This window comes from Lissotriton helveticus, chromosome 3_1, assembly GCF_964261635.1.
Source record: "Lissotriton helveticus chromosome 3_1, aLisHel1.1, whole genome shotgun sequence".
Taxonomy (NCBI): Eukaryota; Metazoa; Chordata; class Amphibia; order Caudata; family Salamandridae; genus Lissotriton; species Lissotriton helveticus.
In genome coordinates this window covers 1,273,510,855-1,273,529,597 of record NC_136061.1, presented here as the reverse complement: position 1 = coordinate 1,273,529,597, position 18,743 = coordinate 1,273,510,855, and the positions used below count along the sequence as shown (strand labels likewise).

The following is an 18,743-nucleotide window of genomic DNA, read 5'->3' as shown; positions in this document are numbered from 1 at the left end:
GTGGGGAGTGTCTCCTGGCTGGTTCATGGCCACCACTAGTTGGGTGTCATCAGCGTAGGTTACGATTCCAAATCCATAAGGATGCACGATCTTTGCTAAAGGCTCCATATATAAGTTAAAAAGTGTGGGGCTCAGGGAGGAGCCCTGGGGCACTCCCTGATTGAGGTTGAGATTTTAGAGTGCGTGGCTCCCTCCGCCACCTGAAACTTCCGATCCTTTAAGAAGGACCGTAGCCACGTAATGGCTTGTCCTGCCACTCCAAGCTGTTTTAGGCGGGAGATTAGAATGCACTAGAAACTGGTTTTGTTAGCATGTGAGTTGGCAGGGACAGAAAGCACCATCTTTAGATTCTTCCTGTTCCAAAATATGATACAGTTCAGCCAGCCAGCCACTGAGTCCCATCTTTTTCTTGTGAATTAAGAAATAAAGGAAGAGTTTTGTACCGTGAAGGACTTAGAACTGAATGTCTTCCTGGTACATCCTTGCTGACGAGGTAGCACCAGGTAGTTAAGAGGTGTATTTTCAGTATGTTTCTGAAGCTCATGCGATAAACTAGTCGAAGGAATAAATGTGAGCTCCAACAGCAGCAAAGAAACCTTCGCAATCGTCAAAGACTTCACCACACCTTCAGTTGTCACCAGAAACTTCAACCCATTGTAAGATCTGTGCATTGCCTTCTCGAACTTCTTTTGCATCAAAATCATAAGCAACTTCTCCAACTGGACCCCCTGGCCTTCTACAGAAGTCTCCTAGTTATGAAGGAAGTCAGCACAATCACTACATGGGATACCAATAACACAGAGAAAACCACAACAATCACGAAGATCATTCACTTTGGGGACCCAGCAGACGCATGCCCCCACCAAGCCTTTGATAAAGGAGCTGTCCCTGTCAGCGAGGCCCTCACCTCTATCCTCAACACCTCCATCCGTACAGTCACTTCCCTGGAACCATGGAAACACACATCTGTCCGCGCCCTCTTAAAGAAACCCTCGGTTGGCACGACCACACTTGCCAGTTACTGACATCCCTCTGTCACTATCCAGCCAAAGTCCTGAAAAAGCCATCAACAAGCGCCTCTCTGACCACCTCGCCAAACACCAGCTTCTCAACAAAACAAAATCACGATTCAGACCTTACCACAGCCCGGAAACTGCCCTTGCAGCAACAACTCCTTGAGGCAGGCATCCGGGGACTCAACTAGTCATCATGCCCTCTACGCCTCGAGATCTTATATGCAGAGTCCCCCAGGGCTCCTCTCTCAGTCCAACGATCTTCAGCATCTTCATGACCCTGCAGGCCGATGTCATATGAGCTCACACCATAAACATCCTTATTTATGACGATGACAAAGAACTAATACTGTCCCTCTTGAACAAAACAGCCAACACCAGGAGAAAGTTCACCTCATGCATGACATAAGTGGCCACCTGGATGAAATCCAATTGCCTTAAAACAAACTTGTGACAAAACCGAGGTGGTAGTCTTCCAGAAGAAGGGTTCGCCATGGGACTCTATCTGGTGGCCCACAGACCTTGAATCCATGCCTTGCTTGCAAGCGAGTAACTTTGGAATTGTCATAGTCAACAAATTAGACATGACCGCCCAAGTAAACACTGTGCTTTCGTCCTGCTTAAACACATTGAAGATGCTAAAGAAAATATGTAAGTAGCTACCATCCAACACCAGGAAAACAAACACCCAAGGCCTCATCGCCAACAGGCTAGACTATGGAAACACCTTATACACAGGGATTAGCAGCCAGCACACAATGAAACTGCAGACCGTCCAAAAAGCATTAGCCAGACTAGTCCACAACCTCCCATGCCGAGCCCAACTCACACCACACCTTAGGGAACTCCACTGGCTCCCGATACACAAGCACATGCACTTTATATTCCTCACCCACACCTACACAGTGCTCCACAACACTTGCCCTGCCTACCTAAACAGTCTCTTTCGCTTCCACCAACTTTCCACACACTTCAACTCTGCCAATCTTTCACTAGCACACACCCCATTCATGCACAGAAGGAGAAACAGGGGTCCACCCCATCGTGTACCGGATCCCTAAAGCATGGAACAACCTCCCTCAACACATCAGAGCCTCCTCCTCTCTTCTTCACTTTAGCAAGATGCTGAATACCTGGCTTTCTAAAGAAGCCTCCAGGGCAAGACTCACACACCTGCTCTGCTGAGTAGCGCCTGGCTACCCTCATGGGTGATTAGCACGCTATAAAACACCAGTGACATAACCGGACACAACTTAGAATTCTTATTGATTTTCCTAAGCTTGATACTGATCTTTTTGCTAATGTTATGCGCTTGAAGCAGTAGATGAACAGGATACATTGATAGAGGGATTAGCTACAGAAGATCATGACGAGCCTGAAAAACAGATGTTGAAGATAAACAAGTGGCTGATCCTTAAGAAACTGCTTGTGACCTGGCTCAGCGTATATAAAAAGAAATGTGTTGGACTGTTGGCTTGCATAGGAGATGTATTGTTGTACTCAGAGGCGTATTGAGCCCTCTGCTTTTTCAGCTCAAATTGGGGTCCCCCTGCCCCCATGGCCTGGTAAGGTGGGTTTTATCAAAATTTGTATTCGTTCTATTGGCCTCCTACGTCTGTAGGTATGCAGACAAAGCCTCAAAAAAGTTCTAAGGGGCTACCAGGAAAGTACTGAAGTGTGGGAGGTTAAAGGCTGTTAAATGAACCATGAGACCAAGAAAGAAATTATGTAAATATCAAGAAAGTGTGGAGAGCAGCAAATAGAGTAAGCACAAAAGAGAAAGTAAAGAAAGATGGTACATAGAAAATGGAAAAGAGAAAGTGGAGAAAGGAAGATGGAAGAAATGATGGGCAGAAGGAAAGGTGGAAGAAAGGAAGGCTGGTAGAAAGGCAAGTCGAAAAGAGTAAATAAAAGTAGTGTTCAAGGATGAAGAAGGGATAAATGGACAGAAGGGTCCAAAGATGCCTTAAAGTATGGACGGCTGAAAGGAAGAATGGATGGAAGAGTGAAACGATGGAAATGGGTGGATGAATGGACTTAAGTATGAACAAAATAGTCTTTGGATGGACGGAATGGTGTAAGAATGGACGGATGTAATGAGGAAGCATGGAAGTATGGAAGTATGGAAAAGAAATGTTGGCTGGGTGGGTGTGTGAACAGATGGATGTATAGAATGGTTGAACGATGGACTGAAGGATGTAACAATGGAAATATATAGGTGAATGGATGGGCGGAGGAAAGGGTGGGAGGATAAATGTATGGCTAGATGGATATTTGGGTGAACAAAACTTTACTAGTAAGGGCTTGACTTACTACTTTCACCCACTTGGTGTCATTAGAGATTTGATTCAAAGTGGGGGGCATTTACATTTTCTGGCTTCCCCCTTGGTTCTACTCTTCAAATAGAACCATTTTGAAATCGCTGGCTGTTAGTGCCTTGAAATGGCCCTTGACCGATTTGGTGTGGCTTTACAAATCAGTACTGAAATCCGGACTCTGGGGTTCAAAGAGCTCTGCACACACATACTGTGTGGATTATAGGCCCCAACACAGTCGTGTCTCAGCAGGGCACAGAGTAGCCGTACCTCCTAATCATAGTTTTGTCCAGAACAGAACTGAACTGGAGGTCGCGCGCATTCCCACGCACCACCAGTTTACTACCCTTTCGCGGCAGAATATTTTTAGGTGGCTCAGCTGCCATTTCAGGCATTCTTCGAATTACACTTTCCTTGGCAGGCCCAGGGACATGCATCAGTACAGGGCGGCCGGAATCTGTCGTGTCTGCAGCCTTATCATGGTGCCGATTACAGAATGCGCTGTGGTTTTTCCTCCGAAGAATTAGAGGCACGTGCATCTTTAAAGGGCATACACAAGACTGTATTTTTGTAAGACCACTGTGGGAACACAAGTTTGGCCGGACTCTGCATATTTTTTAGCCCCCATCTTAAGTAGAAAAATGTAGTTTTACATTCTCCTTTCCCCACTTCGTGGAAATATACACAATTCGGAATCCATATCTAATTTTGAACATTAGATCATAATATACATAAAATAAGTATGTTGTGGACTTCAGCTTTCTGGTCTGCATTCCAGATGAAATATATTTATTGTTGTCAGAATTTGTGTAACTTTTTTGTGTGTTTCATTTTCCCCTCCAATTAAAACGTCGAGGGTGTGTGGCAGATATCTGGCAAGAGTTGCAGAGTCTGTCGAATCAGACGTCGACTAGCTAAAGGTAGTTAAGACAAGAGCGATCAAAGGAATCTGTTCCAAAGAGGAAAGCACTCTCCAAATTTACCTTCAATTAGGGGCTCTTGCCGTTGTTCGATTAGTAGTATGTGAAGTAGAGAAAGAGAGGGAGGTCCCCTTTTAGTCCAATCAGGGACAGGGGATAATACTTGAAACAAGAAAATCCCTAAAGACAGTTTCGTGTTGTAAAGATGTGAGACAAGTCTATTCAAGAATGCCGGTAATCAGTAGTATACACAAAACAAAAGGAACCGATAATGCTACAATGTCAAGAATCTACACTACACATAAAAGTTAAATTTTTTAAAAAAATGATAAAAATTAACAATAACAAATCGTATATTACATAGCAAAATGTATTTGCTACAATACCATTAAATATACTTATCATAAAAACATTTAATTAAAAATATTTATCATTGTGGAAAAACAGTGGTCGACGCAGCTTTTCGGTATTTGGTTAACACCTTCTTCAGGACAGTTTTTCTAGATAGTGAAAGACATACAGTTAATATCTTTTTAATTTTTAAAAAAAACATTTTATAAAAATGACATTGAGCTAATTGTTGACAAGCAACAATACTTTTTTTGTTCCTTATGGTACAACATCTTAAATATTTAACATGACCACCCAGCACAATTTAAACAGTTATCATTACATATGACATGCAACTAATTCTACATCCAGTAAATTATCTACAAAGAATAGTCTACTGTCGCACATCAGAAGGTTACATACATATAATCTACATACCTAAATACGTCAGAGGTGAGGATAGAATGCACTATATCTCCCACTTCTGATGCATAAAATCGTAAGAATTAAAAACACAAGATGAGCGGCAAATGATGACCTTCTCAATGGATTCGACCTTTGGTGGGAAGAGAAATGTAAATTACATTTACTAATTGCACTGAATTTATTTGTTACAATTTCAGGTTATAAAATTCTATCTGAAAGAAATGTTTACCTTATAATGCAAGGTATTCACAGTGCATGTACACTGGAGCCACCACGGATTTATATATTTGGTGTGCTGGAAAAAAGCGATAATGCACATTCTTTATACGCTATATAGTAGCTGTTATATCCAAAGGTTACAATTCAAGATTTGCCAGGACTTACTTAATATAATTATTGGATGAGACCAACCCTGCTGGCGTGATTGGTTTGCTGAACCTTAAGCTGATGTGCAGGCATAGGAATGCGTTTAGCCCAGTCATGGGGTCATACCCGTCCGCCTGGTCTGGCCTTTCAATTAACCACCTATAAGTAAATAATGTTTTATATAAATCCCGTTTCTGTTTTAAAAGTTAAGAAAGCCTGGCTAGATTGGTACCTAGACTGTACGTTCTATTTAGATGTTTACTTCTTATATATTTTATTCAAAAAGTCTTATTCGATATTTCGAGATATTGTAATTTTTATTCAATTAAACTTCACGCAATCATATTAGTCGTCGTGCTTTAATCCACCGAGGTCATCATTTGCCTCTCATCTGGTGTTTTTAATTCTTAAGATTTTATGCATCAGAAGTGGGAGATATAGTGCATTCTATCCTCACCTCTGACGTATTTAGGTATGTAGATTATATGTATGTAACCTTCTGATGTGAGACAATAGACGATTCTTTGTAGATAATTTACTGGATGTAGAATTAGTTGTATGTCATATGTAATGATAGCTGTTTAAATTGTGCTGGTGGTCATGTTAAATATTTAAGATGTTCTACCATAAGGAACAAAAAAAGTATCGTTGCTTGTCAACAATTAGCTCAATGTAATTTTTATAAAATGTTTTTAAAAAAATTAAAAAAGATATTAACTGTATGTCTTTCACTGTCTAGAAAAAACTGTCCTGAAGGTGTTAACCAAATACCGAAACGCTGCGTCGACAACTGTTTTGCCACAATTATAAATATTTTTAATGCAATGTTTTTATGATAAGTGTATTTAATGGTATTGTATCGAATACATTTTGCCTTGTAATATATGATCTGTTATTGTTCATTTTTATCATTTTTTTACATTTTTAACTTTTATGTGTAGTGTCGATTCTTGACATTGTAGCATTATCGGTTCCTTTTGTTTTGTGTATACTATTGACTACCAGCATTCTTGAATAGACTGTCTCACATCTTTACAGCACGAAACTGTCTTTAGGGACTTTCTTGTTTAAACGATTAGCAGTATGGACAAAAACTTTAATCAGCAACAGCCCACAAGAAAGCTGGAATTAAGGCCCTCGACTGTCTTTCCCTGGTGTTTATAGCACGCCATGCAGAGGCAAGTTCTACCCTTACTAACTGACCTAGTTCTACTTGGCTAATCAGAACCTATCCTGGTAAGGGCTACATCACACAATTTAGGTATGTTGTTTGCACTTATTCACTAGTTTGGAGCCTAGATTGGAGATTCTGGTGGTCCTCCTGAATGCAGCTAAGGTGTTCCACTCCCTGGAATGGGACTTTACTGTTTTCTTTTCTCCAGAGGATGGGCCTGGGCATCGGCATGGTACCCTACCTTTTGGATGCCATAATATTAAAACATGGCACTATGCAGGGTTACCCCCTCTCTCCCATCATCTCTGCCCCTAGTGTTGAAATCCATGGCATGTAGGTTACGGCTACACTACTCTGATTCCGCCTTAAACTTCACCAGTCGTAATTTGCTTGTATCACTATAAGCTGACGATATGGTGGTGTATGTGCGTAACCCTCTGAACATTCTCTCCCCTATTATTAGACAATCCATACGGTTCGGACACACTTTGGACTCCAAATTAATAAGTTTAAATCACTTGTATTTCCCCTTGTATCCTTCTTCCAAGCATCCCCTCTAGAGTTCCCACTTGAATGGTGTGATGAATCACTAAAATATCTGGGTTTGTCAAGACCCGGAGGCTGTTATAAGAGTATACTGTGGAGTGACGATTGGCAAACTTGAAAAATAAATTGAAGAAAGGCTTTCTTTACTGTTCTCGCTTGTGGGCAGAATATCTTTAATTAAAATGATTATCCTGCCTAAGGTTTTATATCTATTTACCAACATACCTCTTACACTTAACAATACTTTAAATCTCTGCAGTCCTTGAGGATCAGGGTATTATGAGCTGGCAAGCAATCCAGGCTTATGTGGGTAGTTCTTATTCTAACGCATGATCAGGGTGGTTTTACATATTATAGAGAACAGTGGACCCTAGTATTTGAAGGATCAAGGTAATGATAGGCATACACTAAATAGTACGAATGTCCTTTGTCCAGCTGGATAGGATTTTATTTAGTGAATATAGACCGTAGCACAAGGATTTTACATAAATGACAAGTGGGCACGCCCCGTGACCCACAGTGAACAAGACAAAACAACGAATAATCAGGCAAAAACAAACATGGCGGTCTGTATACTTGTACTCAGTGGACAGACTTAATTATGTTTTTAAACACCATTGCACAAGTCATTATTGGACATTTCTAGTACATATGGTGTTAATTTGTCGACAACGTTTCGATGCCTAACTTTGAATACAGGGCATCATCTTCAGGACAGAGAAATAGTACATGTTTGTCTTGAAAGCATAATGACATTTGCCTATTAGAACAGAGGTTTCTGATGGTTATGCGCCACGGATGTGGAGTACGCGGGTCAACCAGGTTTCTGCTGGTGGAGGAAGCGGGTTGCTCATTCCTATGCCAGTATAAGAGCGGGGTTGCTCTTACAAACGAGACCGGACCAGTCGCGGTTCGTTCTTAGCCGGTTGCTCGATGGCATCCACGGCGTCCGGCAGGCGGGAATCAACGCTGTGGCGCATAACCATCAGAAACCACTGTTCTGATAGGCAAATGTCATTATGCTTTCAAGACAAACATGTACTATTTCTCCGTCCTGAAGATGATGCCCTGTATTCAAAGTTATAGAAAAAATGGTCCTAGACGTTAATTCAACATACGCACTTGTCAACATAAATTAAATAATCACTTCACTTTGGATTACCATTTGATTGAATCATGTTAGGTATGTAACAAAAAACACTTTTATGCCCGATATAATTTGTAGAAGCAGGAAAATCACACCTGAAACAAAAGAAATTTACCCAAAAGATGGGAAGTTCTCTTATTTACTATACATTTTACAAAAAACCACATTAAATTTTACAATGTAAGAAAACACAATTATTTACAAAAAAGAGGGTTCATTTGTCGCAAATGGACGTGCACAGAAGAGAGTGAAAGTACATGCTCGTGTGTGAAAAAGCGACAAAAGAGGTCAGTGAAGAGATAAAAATTCAATAGAGTTCTTTAAACCACATTTAAGGTAGGAGTCCTTAAAGTGGTGGCCATGAGCCTGCCCTTGATGTTATTGGCAAAAAGTGTAATTCTTTCTTGCTAACGATCAATCGAAATGTCCTCCAAATTCAAATCAATACATAAAAGAATGGGGGGGGGGGGGAGAGCAATAAAGGTACAGGCTCCGGGAGATTATGTCAGGGTTGCTGTTTTCCCCAGAAGTGGGTCTTCATCAGGACAAAGGAAAGGGGGGGGGAAAAACTCAATGTGCACGGAATCAAAATGACCCCCAGTGTTGGCACCCAACAATGGTGAATCTGTATTCACGGCCTCTTCAGCAGAGAGTGCGGTTGGAGTCCAGCGGACGTCTTTTGAGAGGGTGATGAGAACGGATGTCTTTTTCGCCTACCGAATGTGAACTAAGTGCGGATGGAGCACGTCTGAACTGAATTTCCTGACAATCTGTGGGGTGTTGATTGATTACGCACCTAGGGGCACACCATTGTTGGGTGCCCACCCTGTGGGTCATTTTGATTCCGTGCACATTGAGTTTTTCCCCCCTTTCCTTTGTCCTGATTATTGCTCTCCCCCCCCCATTCTTTTATGTATTGATTTGAATTTGGAGGACATTTCGATTGATCGTTAGCAAGAAAGAATTACATTTTTTGCCAATAACATCAAGGGTAGGCTCATATCCACCACTTTAAGGACTCCTACCTTAAATGTGGTTTAAAGAACTCGATTGAATTTTTATCTCTTCACTGACCTCTTTGGTCGCTTTTTCACACACAAGCACGTACTTTCACTCTCTTATGTGCACGTCCATTTGCGATAAATGAACCCTCTTTTTTGTAAATAATTGTGTTTTCTTACATTGTAAAATTTAATGTGGTTTTTTGTAAAATGTACAGTAAATAAGAGAACTTCCCATCTTTTGGGTAAATTTCTTTTGTTTCAGGTGTGATTTTCCTGCTTCAACAAATTATATCGGGCATAAAAGTGTTTTTTGTTACATACCTAACATGATTCAATCAAATGGTAATCCAAAGTGAAGTGATTATTTTATTTATGTTGACAAGTGCGTATGTTGAATTAACGTCTAGGACCATTTTTTCTATAACATTTGATACCCAGGTCCTTTTGACTCCTATTGGGTTACCCCTTGTTAATAACGCTGTATTCAAAGTTGGGCATCGAAACGTCGTCGACAAATTAGCACCATATGTACTAGAAATGTCCAATAATGACTTGTGCAATGGTGTTTAAAAACATAATTAAGTCTGTCCACTGAGTACAAGTATACAGACCGCCATGTTCGTTTTGCCTGATTTTTCGTTGTTTTGTCTTGTTCACTGTGGGTCACGGGCCGTGCCCACTTGTCATTTATGTAAAATCCTTGTGCTACTGTCTATATTCACTAAATAAAATCCTGTCCGGCTGGTCAAAGGACATACGTACTATTTAGTGTATGCCTATCATTACCTTGATCCTTCAAATACTAGGGTCCACTGTTCTCTGTAATAAGTTACCGCCCAAGGTCCCTAGTGCATTACCTTTGGGTTCCCTTGTTTCCCTGTACCAGGGTGGTTTTACAGCACCAAATCTGGAAGTGCATTACCTCATCACTGAGGCCCAATAGTAGTATCGCCTCCCTGCATTTCTACCACACCTGGCAATCGAGGAAGATCGTGTAGTCAGACCCCATTACAAGCAACTCTGATGCTTAAAGTAACATATACACAAAATGTAATCAACCCAGTTCGGTGTACTGAATCTGTGTGGCACTAGATGGGTGCTAAAGTTGGGTATGCTTTACTCGCCAGACCTCCTACTACTGCATCACCCTGACTTTCTCCGATCAGAGAAATAAAATCCTTACAGGTCCTAAGAAAGTTTAACCTGGACACTTGGCGATCTGTTCCCTAGTGGGGATTTTATTTGGCTCCAAGATTTTGGTAGTTACAAGGATTGTACCCCATTATCAATTTTACTTTACTATAGACTCTGTGAAGCCTTTAGGGCTGCCTTCGACACATTCCCTCACAAACTTCCTCACTTTAAAATTCTCTCACTTCTCCTGATTACCACCTCTCACAAGGTTTGTTCATGCACTTAGTACGTCTTCCTCTCAGGATGGTTCCAATCACATATTATACTACCCACTGTCAAAAGTGGATCGGTCTTTCTGCTGGACGCAGAGTGGAGCATTGTCACTGATTATCAGGTTGCTCATGATCAATTGCAAGTTTGTTCACATAACCTAACATACACTGTATATATGAAATGTGGCCTTAGGGAAAATGCGCAGTGTTTGGGATGTAAGGCCCCTAATGTTGACGTTTTACGCTTAGCATGGGTTTGCCCAGAGACCCCAACATATTGGCACAAGATCACTTTGACACTTCAACCAGCATTACTGCACACAGCATCAACCTTGAACCACATACATGTTAGACCTGTCAGCCTTAGGGTGGTCTTCCCCCAAACATTTTGTTTACTTCTTTACTCTTCTCCTATATGTGCTGCAATTCATTTTTGTTGGCTTTAGTACTCTGTTCACTTCGTACTGCTGAACAGCACTCACTCCTTAAAACATGGTACCATTGACCTACACCTGATTGACACATTTAATGTGCTTATAATTCCTTAGTCAAGTGGTACAACGTGTACTCAGGGTCTGTAAATTAAATGTTCATAGTGGGCCTGCAGCACAAATTGTGCTACCCACTTAAGTACAATTTTAAAACATGTTTAAGGCATGCCATTGCATCCTTTATGCTGTTTTAAACTGCCAATTCAACCTGAAAAATGCCCCTTTAGTCGGGATTAAGCCTTCCTTTTTAATACATGTAAGTCACCGGGCTAAGGTAGGCCCTAAACACACCATAGGGAAGAGTGCAGTGTATTTAAAAAGTTGCACAAGTACTTTTATGTTTTACCTCTCCTGGTAGTGAAAAATGCTTACATTAGTTTTTCACTACTGTGAGGCCTACCTCTCCTGTAGGATAAAGGTGGGCTACCTTATTATATTGGATAAGTGATAACGTTTGTTTGGGAACAGGTAAAATGCCATGTTTGATCTTAAAAGAATTGTAATTTTAAATCTTCTTTAATGGTAAAGTTGGATTTTTAAGTCCCAATTTTGAAAATTCATCTTTTAGAAAGTTGTCATTTTCTTATTCTAACCATTTAGTACCTACAGTCTGTGTCCTGGGTCACATGACAGTGATCATACTGGCACTTTGCTTTTGTGTATTCCTCCTAGACAGTGAGACAAAGGGGGACCAAGGTATTGGCAGGATGGGCCATCCTGCCAGGACAGGAGGGGGCGGAGCTGTTCCCTGCCACTCTTACCTTTCAAAGGAACTACCCCAACACACTCCCAAAGAACTTCACAGGAGTCTTTTGTCACCCCAGACCCCGTGGAGCCTGGGCAGAGAGGAAGAAAATTTCAGAACATTCTAAAGGGGGAAACTCCAAGGGTTTCCTCCAATTCAAAGCTGGCACCAGGTAAAGACACCTGTATAGCTCAACAAATCACCCCCAAAGGGGAACCCTTAAACCCACTCTTCATTTCCCTGGAATGCAGAGGACACTCGGAAGGCATGCCCTGTATTTCATAGGACTGCCTTGCTGCTTGAACCCAGAAATACCAGAGTGACTCCAAGGGTTAATGGACTGGCCTCCTGTTCTAAGATACAGGGACTCAAGATGTGGCAACAACGTGAACCTGGACCCTACCTGAAGTGAGTCCTACCCTCCAAGTGGTGCCCACACAGTCCTGGACCCTTGGAAGTGACGCTAAATGTACCTGTAACATCTGTGCGTTATCTATTTCTGTATTCTTTAGGTTGAGCCTATAGCGCTGCTTGCTTTGCGAAGCATGCAGTATTCAGTTTCGAGTGGAAGCTCCGCCCATCTTTTTCATTGGCTTAGTTCCTAAGTGCTGCCTTCCGATTGGTTTTAGGCTTGTTTGTTCCTCCTTATGACAGGCATGTCGTCATTTGTATCCTTCCAGGACTACTGGCCCCTTTACTTCCGAGTGTTGCACAGTATGTTTTATTTACACTGTGAGCACTAATTTCTTTCCGTGCCTCCTGCAATCCCTGCCTTCTTGCCCCCCTCACTCCCGTTGTCCGTGCCTTCTCGCCCGCCTGCACTCCCGTTTGCAATGCAATAGGTCTTGCATAGATGCGAGTCCTTTTGCATTGCATTGCAAATGCTTGTTTTTTCGTTATGACTACTGCATTTGTAATCATTCAAATCCGCACTGTCCTCTTGCCTGTAATGGAATATGGAATGTGTATGGGGAGACTGTTGGCATAACTAGGCAGGCAGCAGCACAGAGTGGATGAAGTTTCTTTTCTCTGAATAAACTTGGAGTTTACCCTGATCCTGTTTGGGCTTCTTTCTTCTTCACTTCATAGTACCCAAACAGCCAAAACCCAAAACATGGGACTTGAAACATTTTCTGCCAAAAAGTGCTTTGATAACCCCTGGGAGACTCAGACCTACCTGTACACCGATCCGCCCAAGGTGCATACCCAATCAGGCTGATTTTGTGGTAGCTCCTGCTTCGTCGTTCGCCGCAGCAGCAAATCAGGTGCAGCGGCTCCTCCTCCCCTGCCCTTGTGGAGCCCTCTTAAGGTACAGCATGCAACTTCTCTTCCACTGGAGATTTTTCACTTCCAAAAAAGTGACTAACCCTGAATATAGAAATGGTCACCGCTCCTTCATCCAGTGGCTCCCCGACAATACGCTGAACTTTACTTTCTTATCTAAGTAGGAAGTTAAGCCGAGACTAGGCCGAATCCACTTTGTGTATCCGACCCGCGCTTCATCGCAGCCATCCATAACTTTCAACTTTGCCCTACTCTGTCACGACTAGATGTCTGTGATTGGCGCTTTGATCTTTTAGGCCCTAGTTTTGACTAAAAGCGTTTAAAATTCATAACGCCGGGTCTACCAATTTGGATTTTAGTCATTGATGTCAAATAATTTGTTAAATTGTGGTCTAAAAATTGGTGTGGGATTTTTTTTTGTTTTCAGAGATACGCCTGACTGTTTTTTGTGCGAAGCTACCAAAGGGGTAGCACAGGTTAATTTAGTGACTTTTTGTGGTTCAACTTGACAGGAATTGCGATTGTTGCTTGAGGGTGTTCACACCGTCATCCACAAGCCCAATTTCTAACACATCTGTTGGGGATGGTAGGAAATATCCCTGTAAGTGTAGGGAATTTCTCGCAATAGCATTGCTACTGCCAGAAAGGCAGGTTGGCGTTTGATACAGATGTGCTCGAGTGCCTACACAGGATAAATTGTTTAAATACTTTATATACTCTAATGAACAACTCAAAACATATGCTGAAACGTTGCCCATCTCCTCGTGGCTTGAAGTAATTTGGGGACCGCTTAAGAGTTATCTTCTTAACTGGAATCATACCCCATAATATACCATCGAGCAGAGTGGCCAGCCACTGTCACATTATATTGTCCTGTTTAACCAGTAAATAGAGCTGGTAAGGGAATAATTAAATGCTGTAGTTCAGAGAATTAGACAGAATGGAGATGTCATTCTGCCCTCTGAGCTTGCTGTCTCTCACACCAGTCTATACTGAATTGTCAAGCTTATAGCAGGTGTTATGCGCAATTCTCATATACTGTTGTTTGTAACTTACAGATTTATAAAGTTGGAACCTTTTTAAAAAGCACCCCTATGTATATGAAGCACAAATGGCTTGAGCAGAGGGTTTTTAAATGCGCATTAGAACACCATTAAAATATGACCCTAGCTCCAAACGTTTTATCATTCCCAAAGTTTAAGTTCCCACTGCCATTTCATTGCAATTGAAGTCCTGCTCTAGCAGTAAGCCTGATCGTCCCCATCATCCCTGATCCCCTGGCACATGCTACATTCATCATGGGTGATTTTCCAGCAACAGCGTTGTAATTCCCTTCTCTTTATCCCTCAATTCCACACGTTTTTGCTCCAGTTCAGCATTTTTCTCATCAAAGACATTCTTATCCTATCTTCCAGGGGATCATATTACAAAGCTGAAGGAACTGAGTCTGGAGGCAAACACCACCTCTTGGACAAGATGAGTGATAACTGAGTTATAGCTTACCAAAGAGGCTGGTGGGGGGGAAGGCAGGAGTTAAGGGGAGTCTTGCTTCCTCAGAAGAGGTCGTGTAAGGACCCTTATACAGCGAGTCTCGTGTAAGCATGTTAGGTTAAATCCGACTGCAGATTGGCCTTTTCAAGCCAGCCTGTCCATAGGATTTTAGCTTCATCTCATGAGCCCACGCTAAGAGTCTAAATGGGGAGGTAGACTTTTATAGCCCTAATATCGGATCTCAAAGTTCAAAGAAGCTGCATGAGAGCTCTCTGAGGGTGTTGGCATGTGAATCTTTCCCATAGACTGGCTCACGGATCCAACTGCAAGATCAAGTGGGAACTGAACATTCATTGTCGTTTACATGAGACTTTATACTAATATTAGCCCGAGTGCTGCAATATTCAGTTAAAAAGCATACCCTTAAAAAAACAAAAAATACTAATGTGTGTGTGTAAATGTATGTGTGTGTGTGTATGTATATATATATATGTATGTATGTGTGTGTATATATATATATATATATAATATTATCCGTAGTAGATTGATTTATTAAAATATTTTTCTGATTCTGTAATAAGCCTTAGGGACCCTACTTTTCTGTCATTAAATATTTAGGGGATTAGAGTGGGATGGGGATGGAATATCTCTGTCCTGAAACAAATCACAGCGTGTTTGCTTATTTGAGTGACATTTCTCCCAACTGTACAGTCTCACTTCTGTTATCGGATCGTGATTTAATGTTATTTTTTTCCCTTTTCTAGCTTATAGAATTTTGGCCGTCAAACTACACTCTGTCAACTTAAATCCTGTGGTGCTGGAATTCCAAAGTAAGTGTATTTTTTGCTTTGAAAGATTAACAAATATTCTCATGCTGATGACACTACTTTTTAATAATGCCCGGAAAATTACTTGTTCAAGGGAGATACATAACAAAGTTAACATTATGCACATAACGAAAAATGCAAAGTAGTTGTTTTGTGGATTATTAATTGGAGTCCATACTTTTCAGATGCTTCTGTAAACGCTAGACTCAAACCCCCCTGTACTCATAATTTTAGTAAAACTTGTATCAGAGAGCCTTTCTAAAGTCATAATCCCCTCTGCAGGGAGTATATATCATCCGATCTATTCAGCACTTGCTTTGAACCTGGCTTTTCACTACTTTTCGAGGCACACGCCAAATTATTGAGCATTTTTTTTAATTCATGTCTTTGTATTCGCTTAACATTGAACACATTCAAGAAACTCGAAGTCTGTGACCCTGATGTAGAACTACACCTATGTAGCTTTAACACACAGCTAAATAAGCAGAGACAATTGTATATTAGACAGAGCGAGAACTGTTAAACCGTATACTCCTTCCTCAAGATTTTATGGAATGTCCTGGCACTAGCAGGCTACATCCGACAGATTTTTGCTCACCACAACCTTGATCCAAAACTTGAGACCTTAGTGCATGCTACGGGCAAATACTTACTGCACCATGTCCGTGCTGCCCATATGTCCCCTTTGCCCTCGGGTCCCCATTTTCCTTTTCCGTGCTGTAATCTGGAGTAGTATTTTTGAAGGCGCTCTCTCACTGTATATTTTGCTCTCTACCCTTCTACTGCTTCAGGGGATTTTCTTTCCTCTTTTCTTACTTTAGCAACTTAATGTTGGTGTTTGGTCTATGGTTACTGTTCTTTTTCTTGTAAATTTTTGCAAAGCGGCCCTTTGGCGACACTAGGGGAACCTATTTCATAAGTAACATGGGACCAAGTATTGGATCAGCATGTCACTGTTTATATATTCTGCCTCCACGAAAAAAGTGCTGTGCACTACACATTGCTCTAAGCATGACAACCTGATCGCCTAGAATATAAATGTACGCATCAGAAACAGCAGTGTATCAGCTATGTTGGCAGCTTGCACCACGCAAAAAAGGTTGAACATTTGCTCCCTTAGTTGTCCCTTTTATATGTTTTTGACCAATACAAATTGATGGCCATAAAAAACATTTGTGTGCCTGATGTTCTAAATCAGTCCCCTTCCGTGTCGCTTGCGTCTCCTGTAGCCATTATGGCAGATCTAGCCACTCCACAAGAAGACACAACTCCTTAGACCTGCCTTCCAGATAACTACAAATGCAACCTCCAGAATTTGACGCAGTCAAACGCCAGAGGTGGCCTTCTCGCACTAGAAACATCACTCATATGATCGCGGTAGAACTGAAAACACCACTCCAGGTGGGGTTTCTGAAACGGTATATAGAATTCTCAATGTGGAAAAGGAAATATTACACAATAATCTTGATATGAGCTGCCGAACTGGACATAGCTTCCAGATGGGGCCCTAAAACTTAACACAACACTCCAGATGAGGACTCCACAGCTGGACAATACACCAGATGAGGTGTCTGGAAGTGGGCATGATGCCCCAGAGCTGTGCACAGTACACAAGGAAACAAAATAATTTCTCGTCTCCCTTCTTTGAGTCACAGGGCCTTTATCTTGCGAAAGCGCTACTTATATTGGCCCTACAGGCAGAGCCAACCTTTGCTAAGATAGCCCCTGGGCGTAGTCGGAGAGAAATCTGGCACCCTTGCTGATGGTAGTGAATTGAGTGAAACAGTAGGGAGTCCCTTCTTTATTCACTCCTCAGTCCCTGGATGAGCAGGGACTTGCCCCTGAACACAAAATTCCTGGACCTCCCCCAGCTCACCTAAATCCCAAATAGCTTAGCTGCCCAGGCAGATGATGGGCTTGATGATGTGTGCCAGCAGTGGTTAGAGGATAAAGAGAGGATAAGGAAGTACTAAAACCACTTCTGGTAAATTGTACTGAAAAGAACAGGCAGAGACAAGGAAAAGGCTGGAGCAAGAGGCGAAGGTTGTTGCTGTTGGCATAACCATAATGCACACAGCTCCATGCACCCTCGGAAAATTGGCGCCCCGGCCCAGCTTGCCCTCGCTAAAGGCCGGTCCTGCCTGCACATGGCCTGTGACCTGCCTCCAGTTACCTGTGACTAACCTGATAGTCACAGAGGCCACCCACCCCCTACACTTTTGTTGCACTGCAACCCTCCAGGAATTGTTTACCATCTCAGCCACAGCTGCCTGCAGTCTGCCCCAGGGGAGGCTCCTCCGTTAAGGCAGAAGAGTGTCGCCCCACTGAAAGAAACAAAATGATGATAACTATTGTTATCATCATTTTATATTCCTATATACTTCAATGGCTCTCGGGCGGGGCGGAAATGGTGGAGTAGGTAGAGGAGGTCTCTCTGGCCATCCTAAGCAGTTCTTTGCACTTTACATGTCCCTCACCAGGCTGCATTACACAGCCTGGTGAGGAACATACAAAACGTCCCAGTCCCCATCTGAGCACCGATCCACAGCGTTTGGACAAATCACAATGCTGCATTGCAGCGTTGTGATTGGCTATGGGAAGGCTGGGAGAGTGTGTACTTCTTCCTGCACTCCCAGCTAGCAACAGGATGTCGGAAAGACCGAGGACGAAGGAGAGGTGGCGGGAATTTCAAATAAGTGTTTGTTTAGGTTTTCCTTTTTTGTCTCCCCACCTCACCATCCGGGTCGGTAGCAGCCGCTACTGGTCTGCACTTCTAAGGACAAAGGAGGGAGGTCCTTTGTTTGCTGTCTGATGCTGCCCCTCCTCAGTCCTAACCTACCTGCGGCTTTGAAGACCCAGTCCTAAAGGTAGCAATAAGATTTTTAGAAGTAAAGTAAGAAGATTTAGGAAAATACAGAATTTGCCTGAGTTCTTCACCACTCACACAGCGAGCATGCTCAAAAAACACACACACACACACTCTCACTCACTCACTCACTCACTCACTCACTCACTCACACACTTGTCCCTGCCCCCCCCCCCCCCCCCCCCCCCCTGAAATTTCAGGCAATGAATCACATCACAGACCAATGGGGTTAAAAGGTCGTTTTTGGTTCAGCAACGACAAATTCAATAGAATAACGCAATCAATGAACTTGCATATAAAGCCGCCCCTGCCACCCCACCTTGATCCGCCATGAAATATCCCCATATCGATCCCCCCATGAATTTCCCCCCATATTGATCCCCCATGAATTT

At 42.3% G+C, this 18,743-nt stretch overlaps 1 protein-coding gene across 1 annotated transcript in view; it reads left to right on the top strand.

The window, feature by feature from the left end:
• The window catches only part of JAM3 (junctional adhesion molecule 3), a 349,693-nt gene that overhangs the window by 128,356 nt on the left and 202,594 nt on the right, over positions 1–18,743 (top strand). Inside the window, exon 2 of the mRNA XM_078681937.1 lies at positions 15,423–15,488. Coding sequence (XP_078538063.1) covers positions 15,423–15,488 — 66 coding nt within the window. The remainder of the gene's footprint in view (positions 1–15,422; positions 15,489–18,743) is intronic.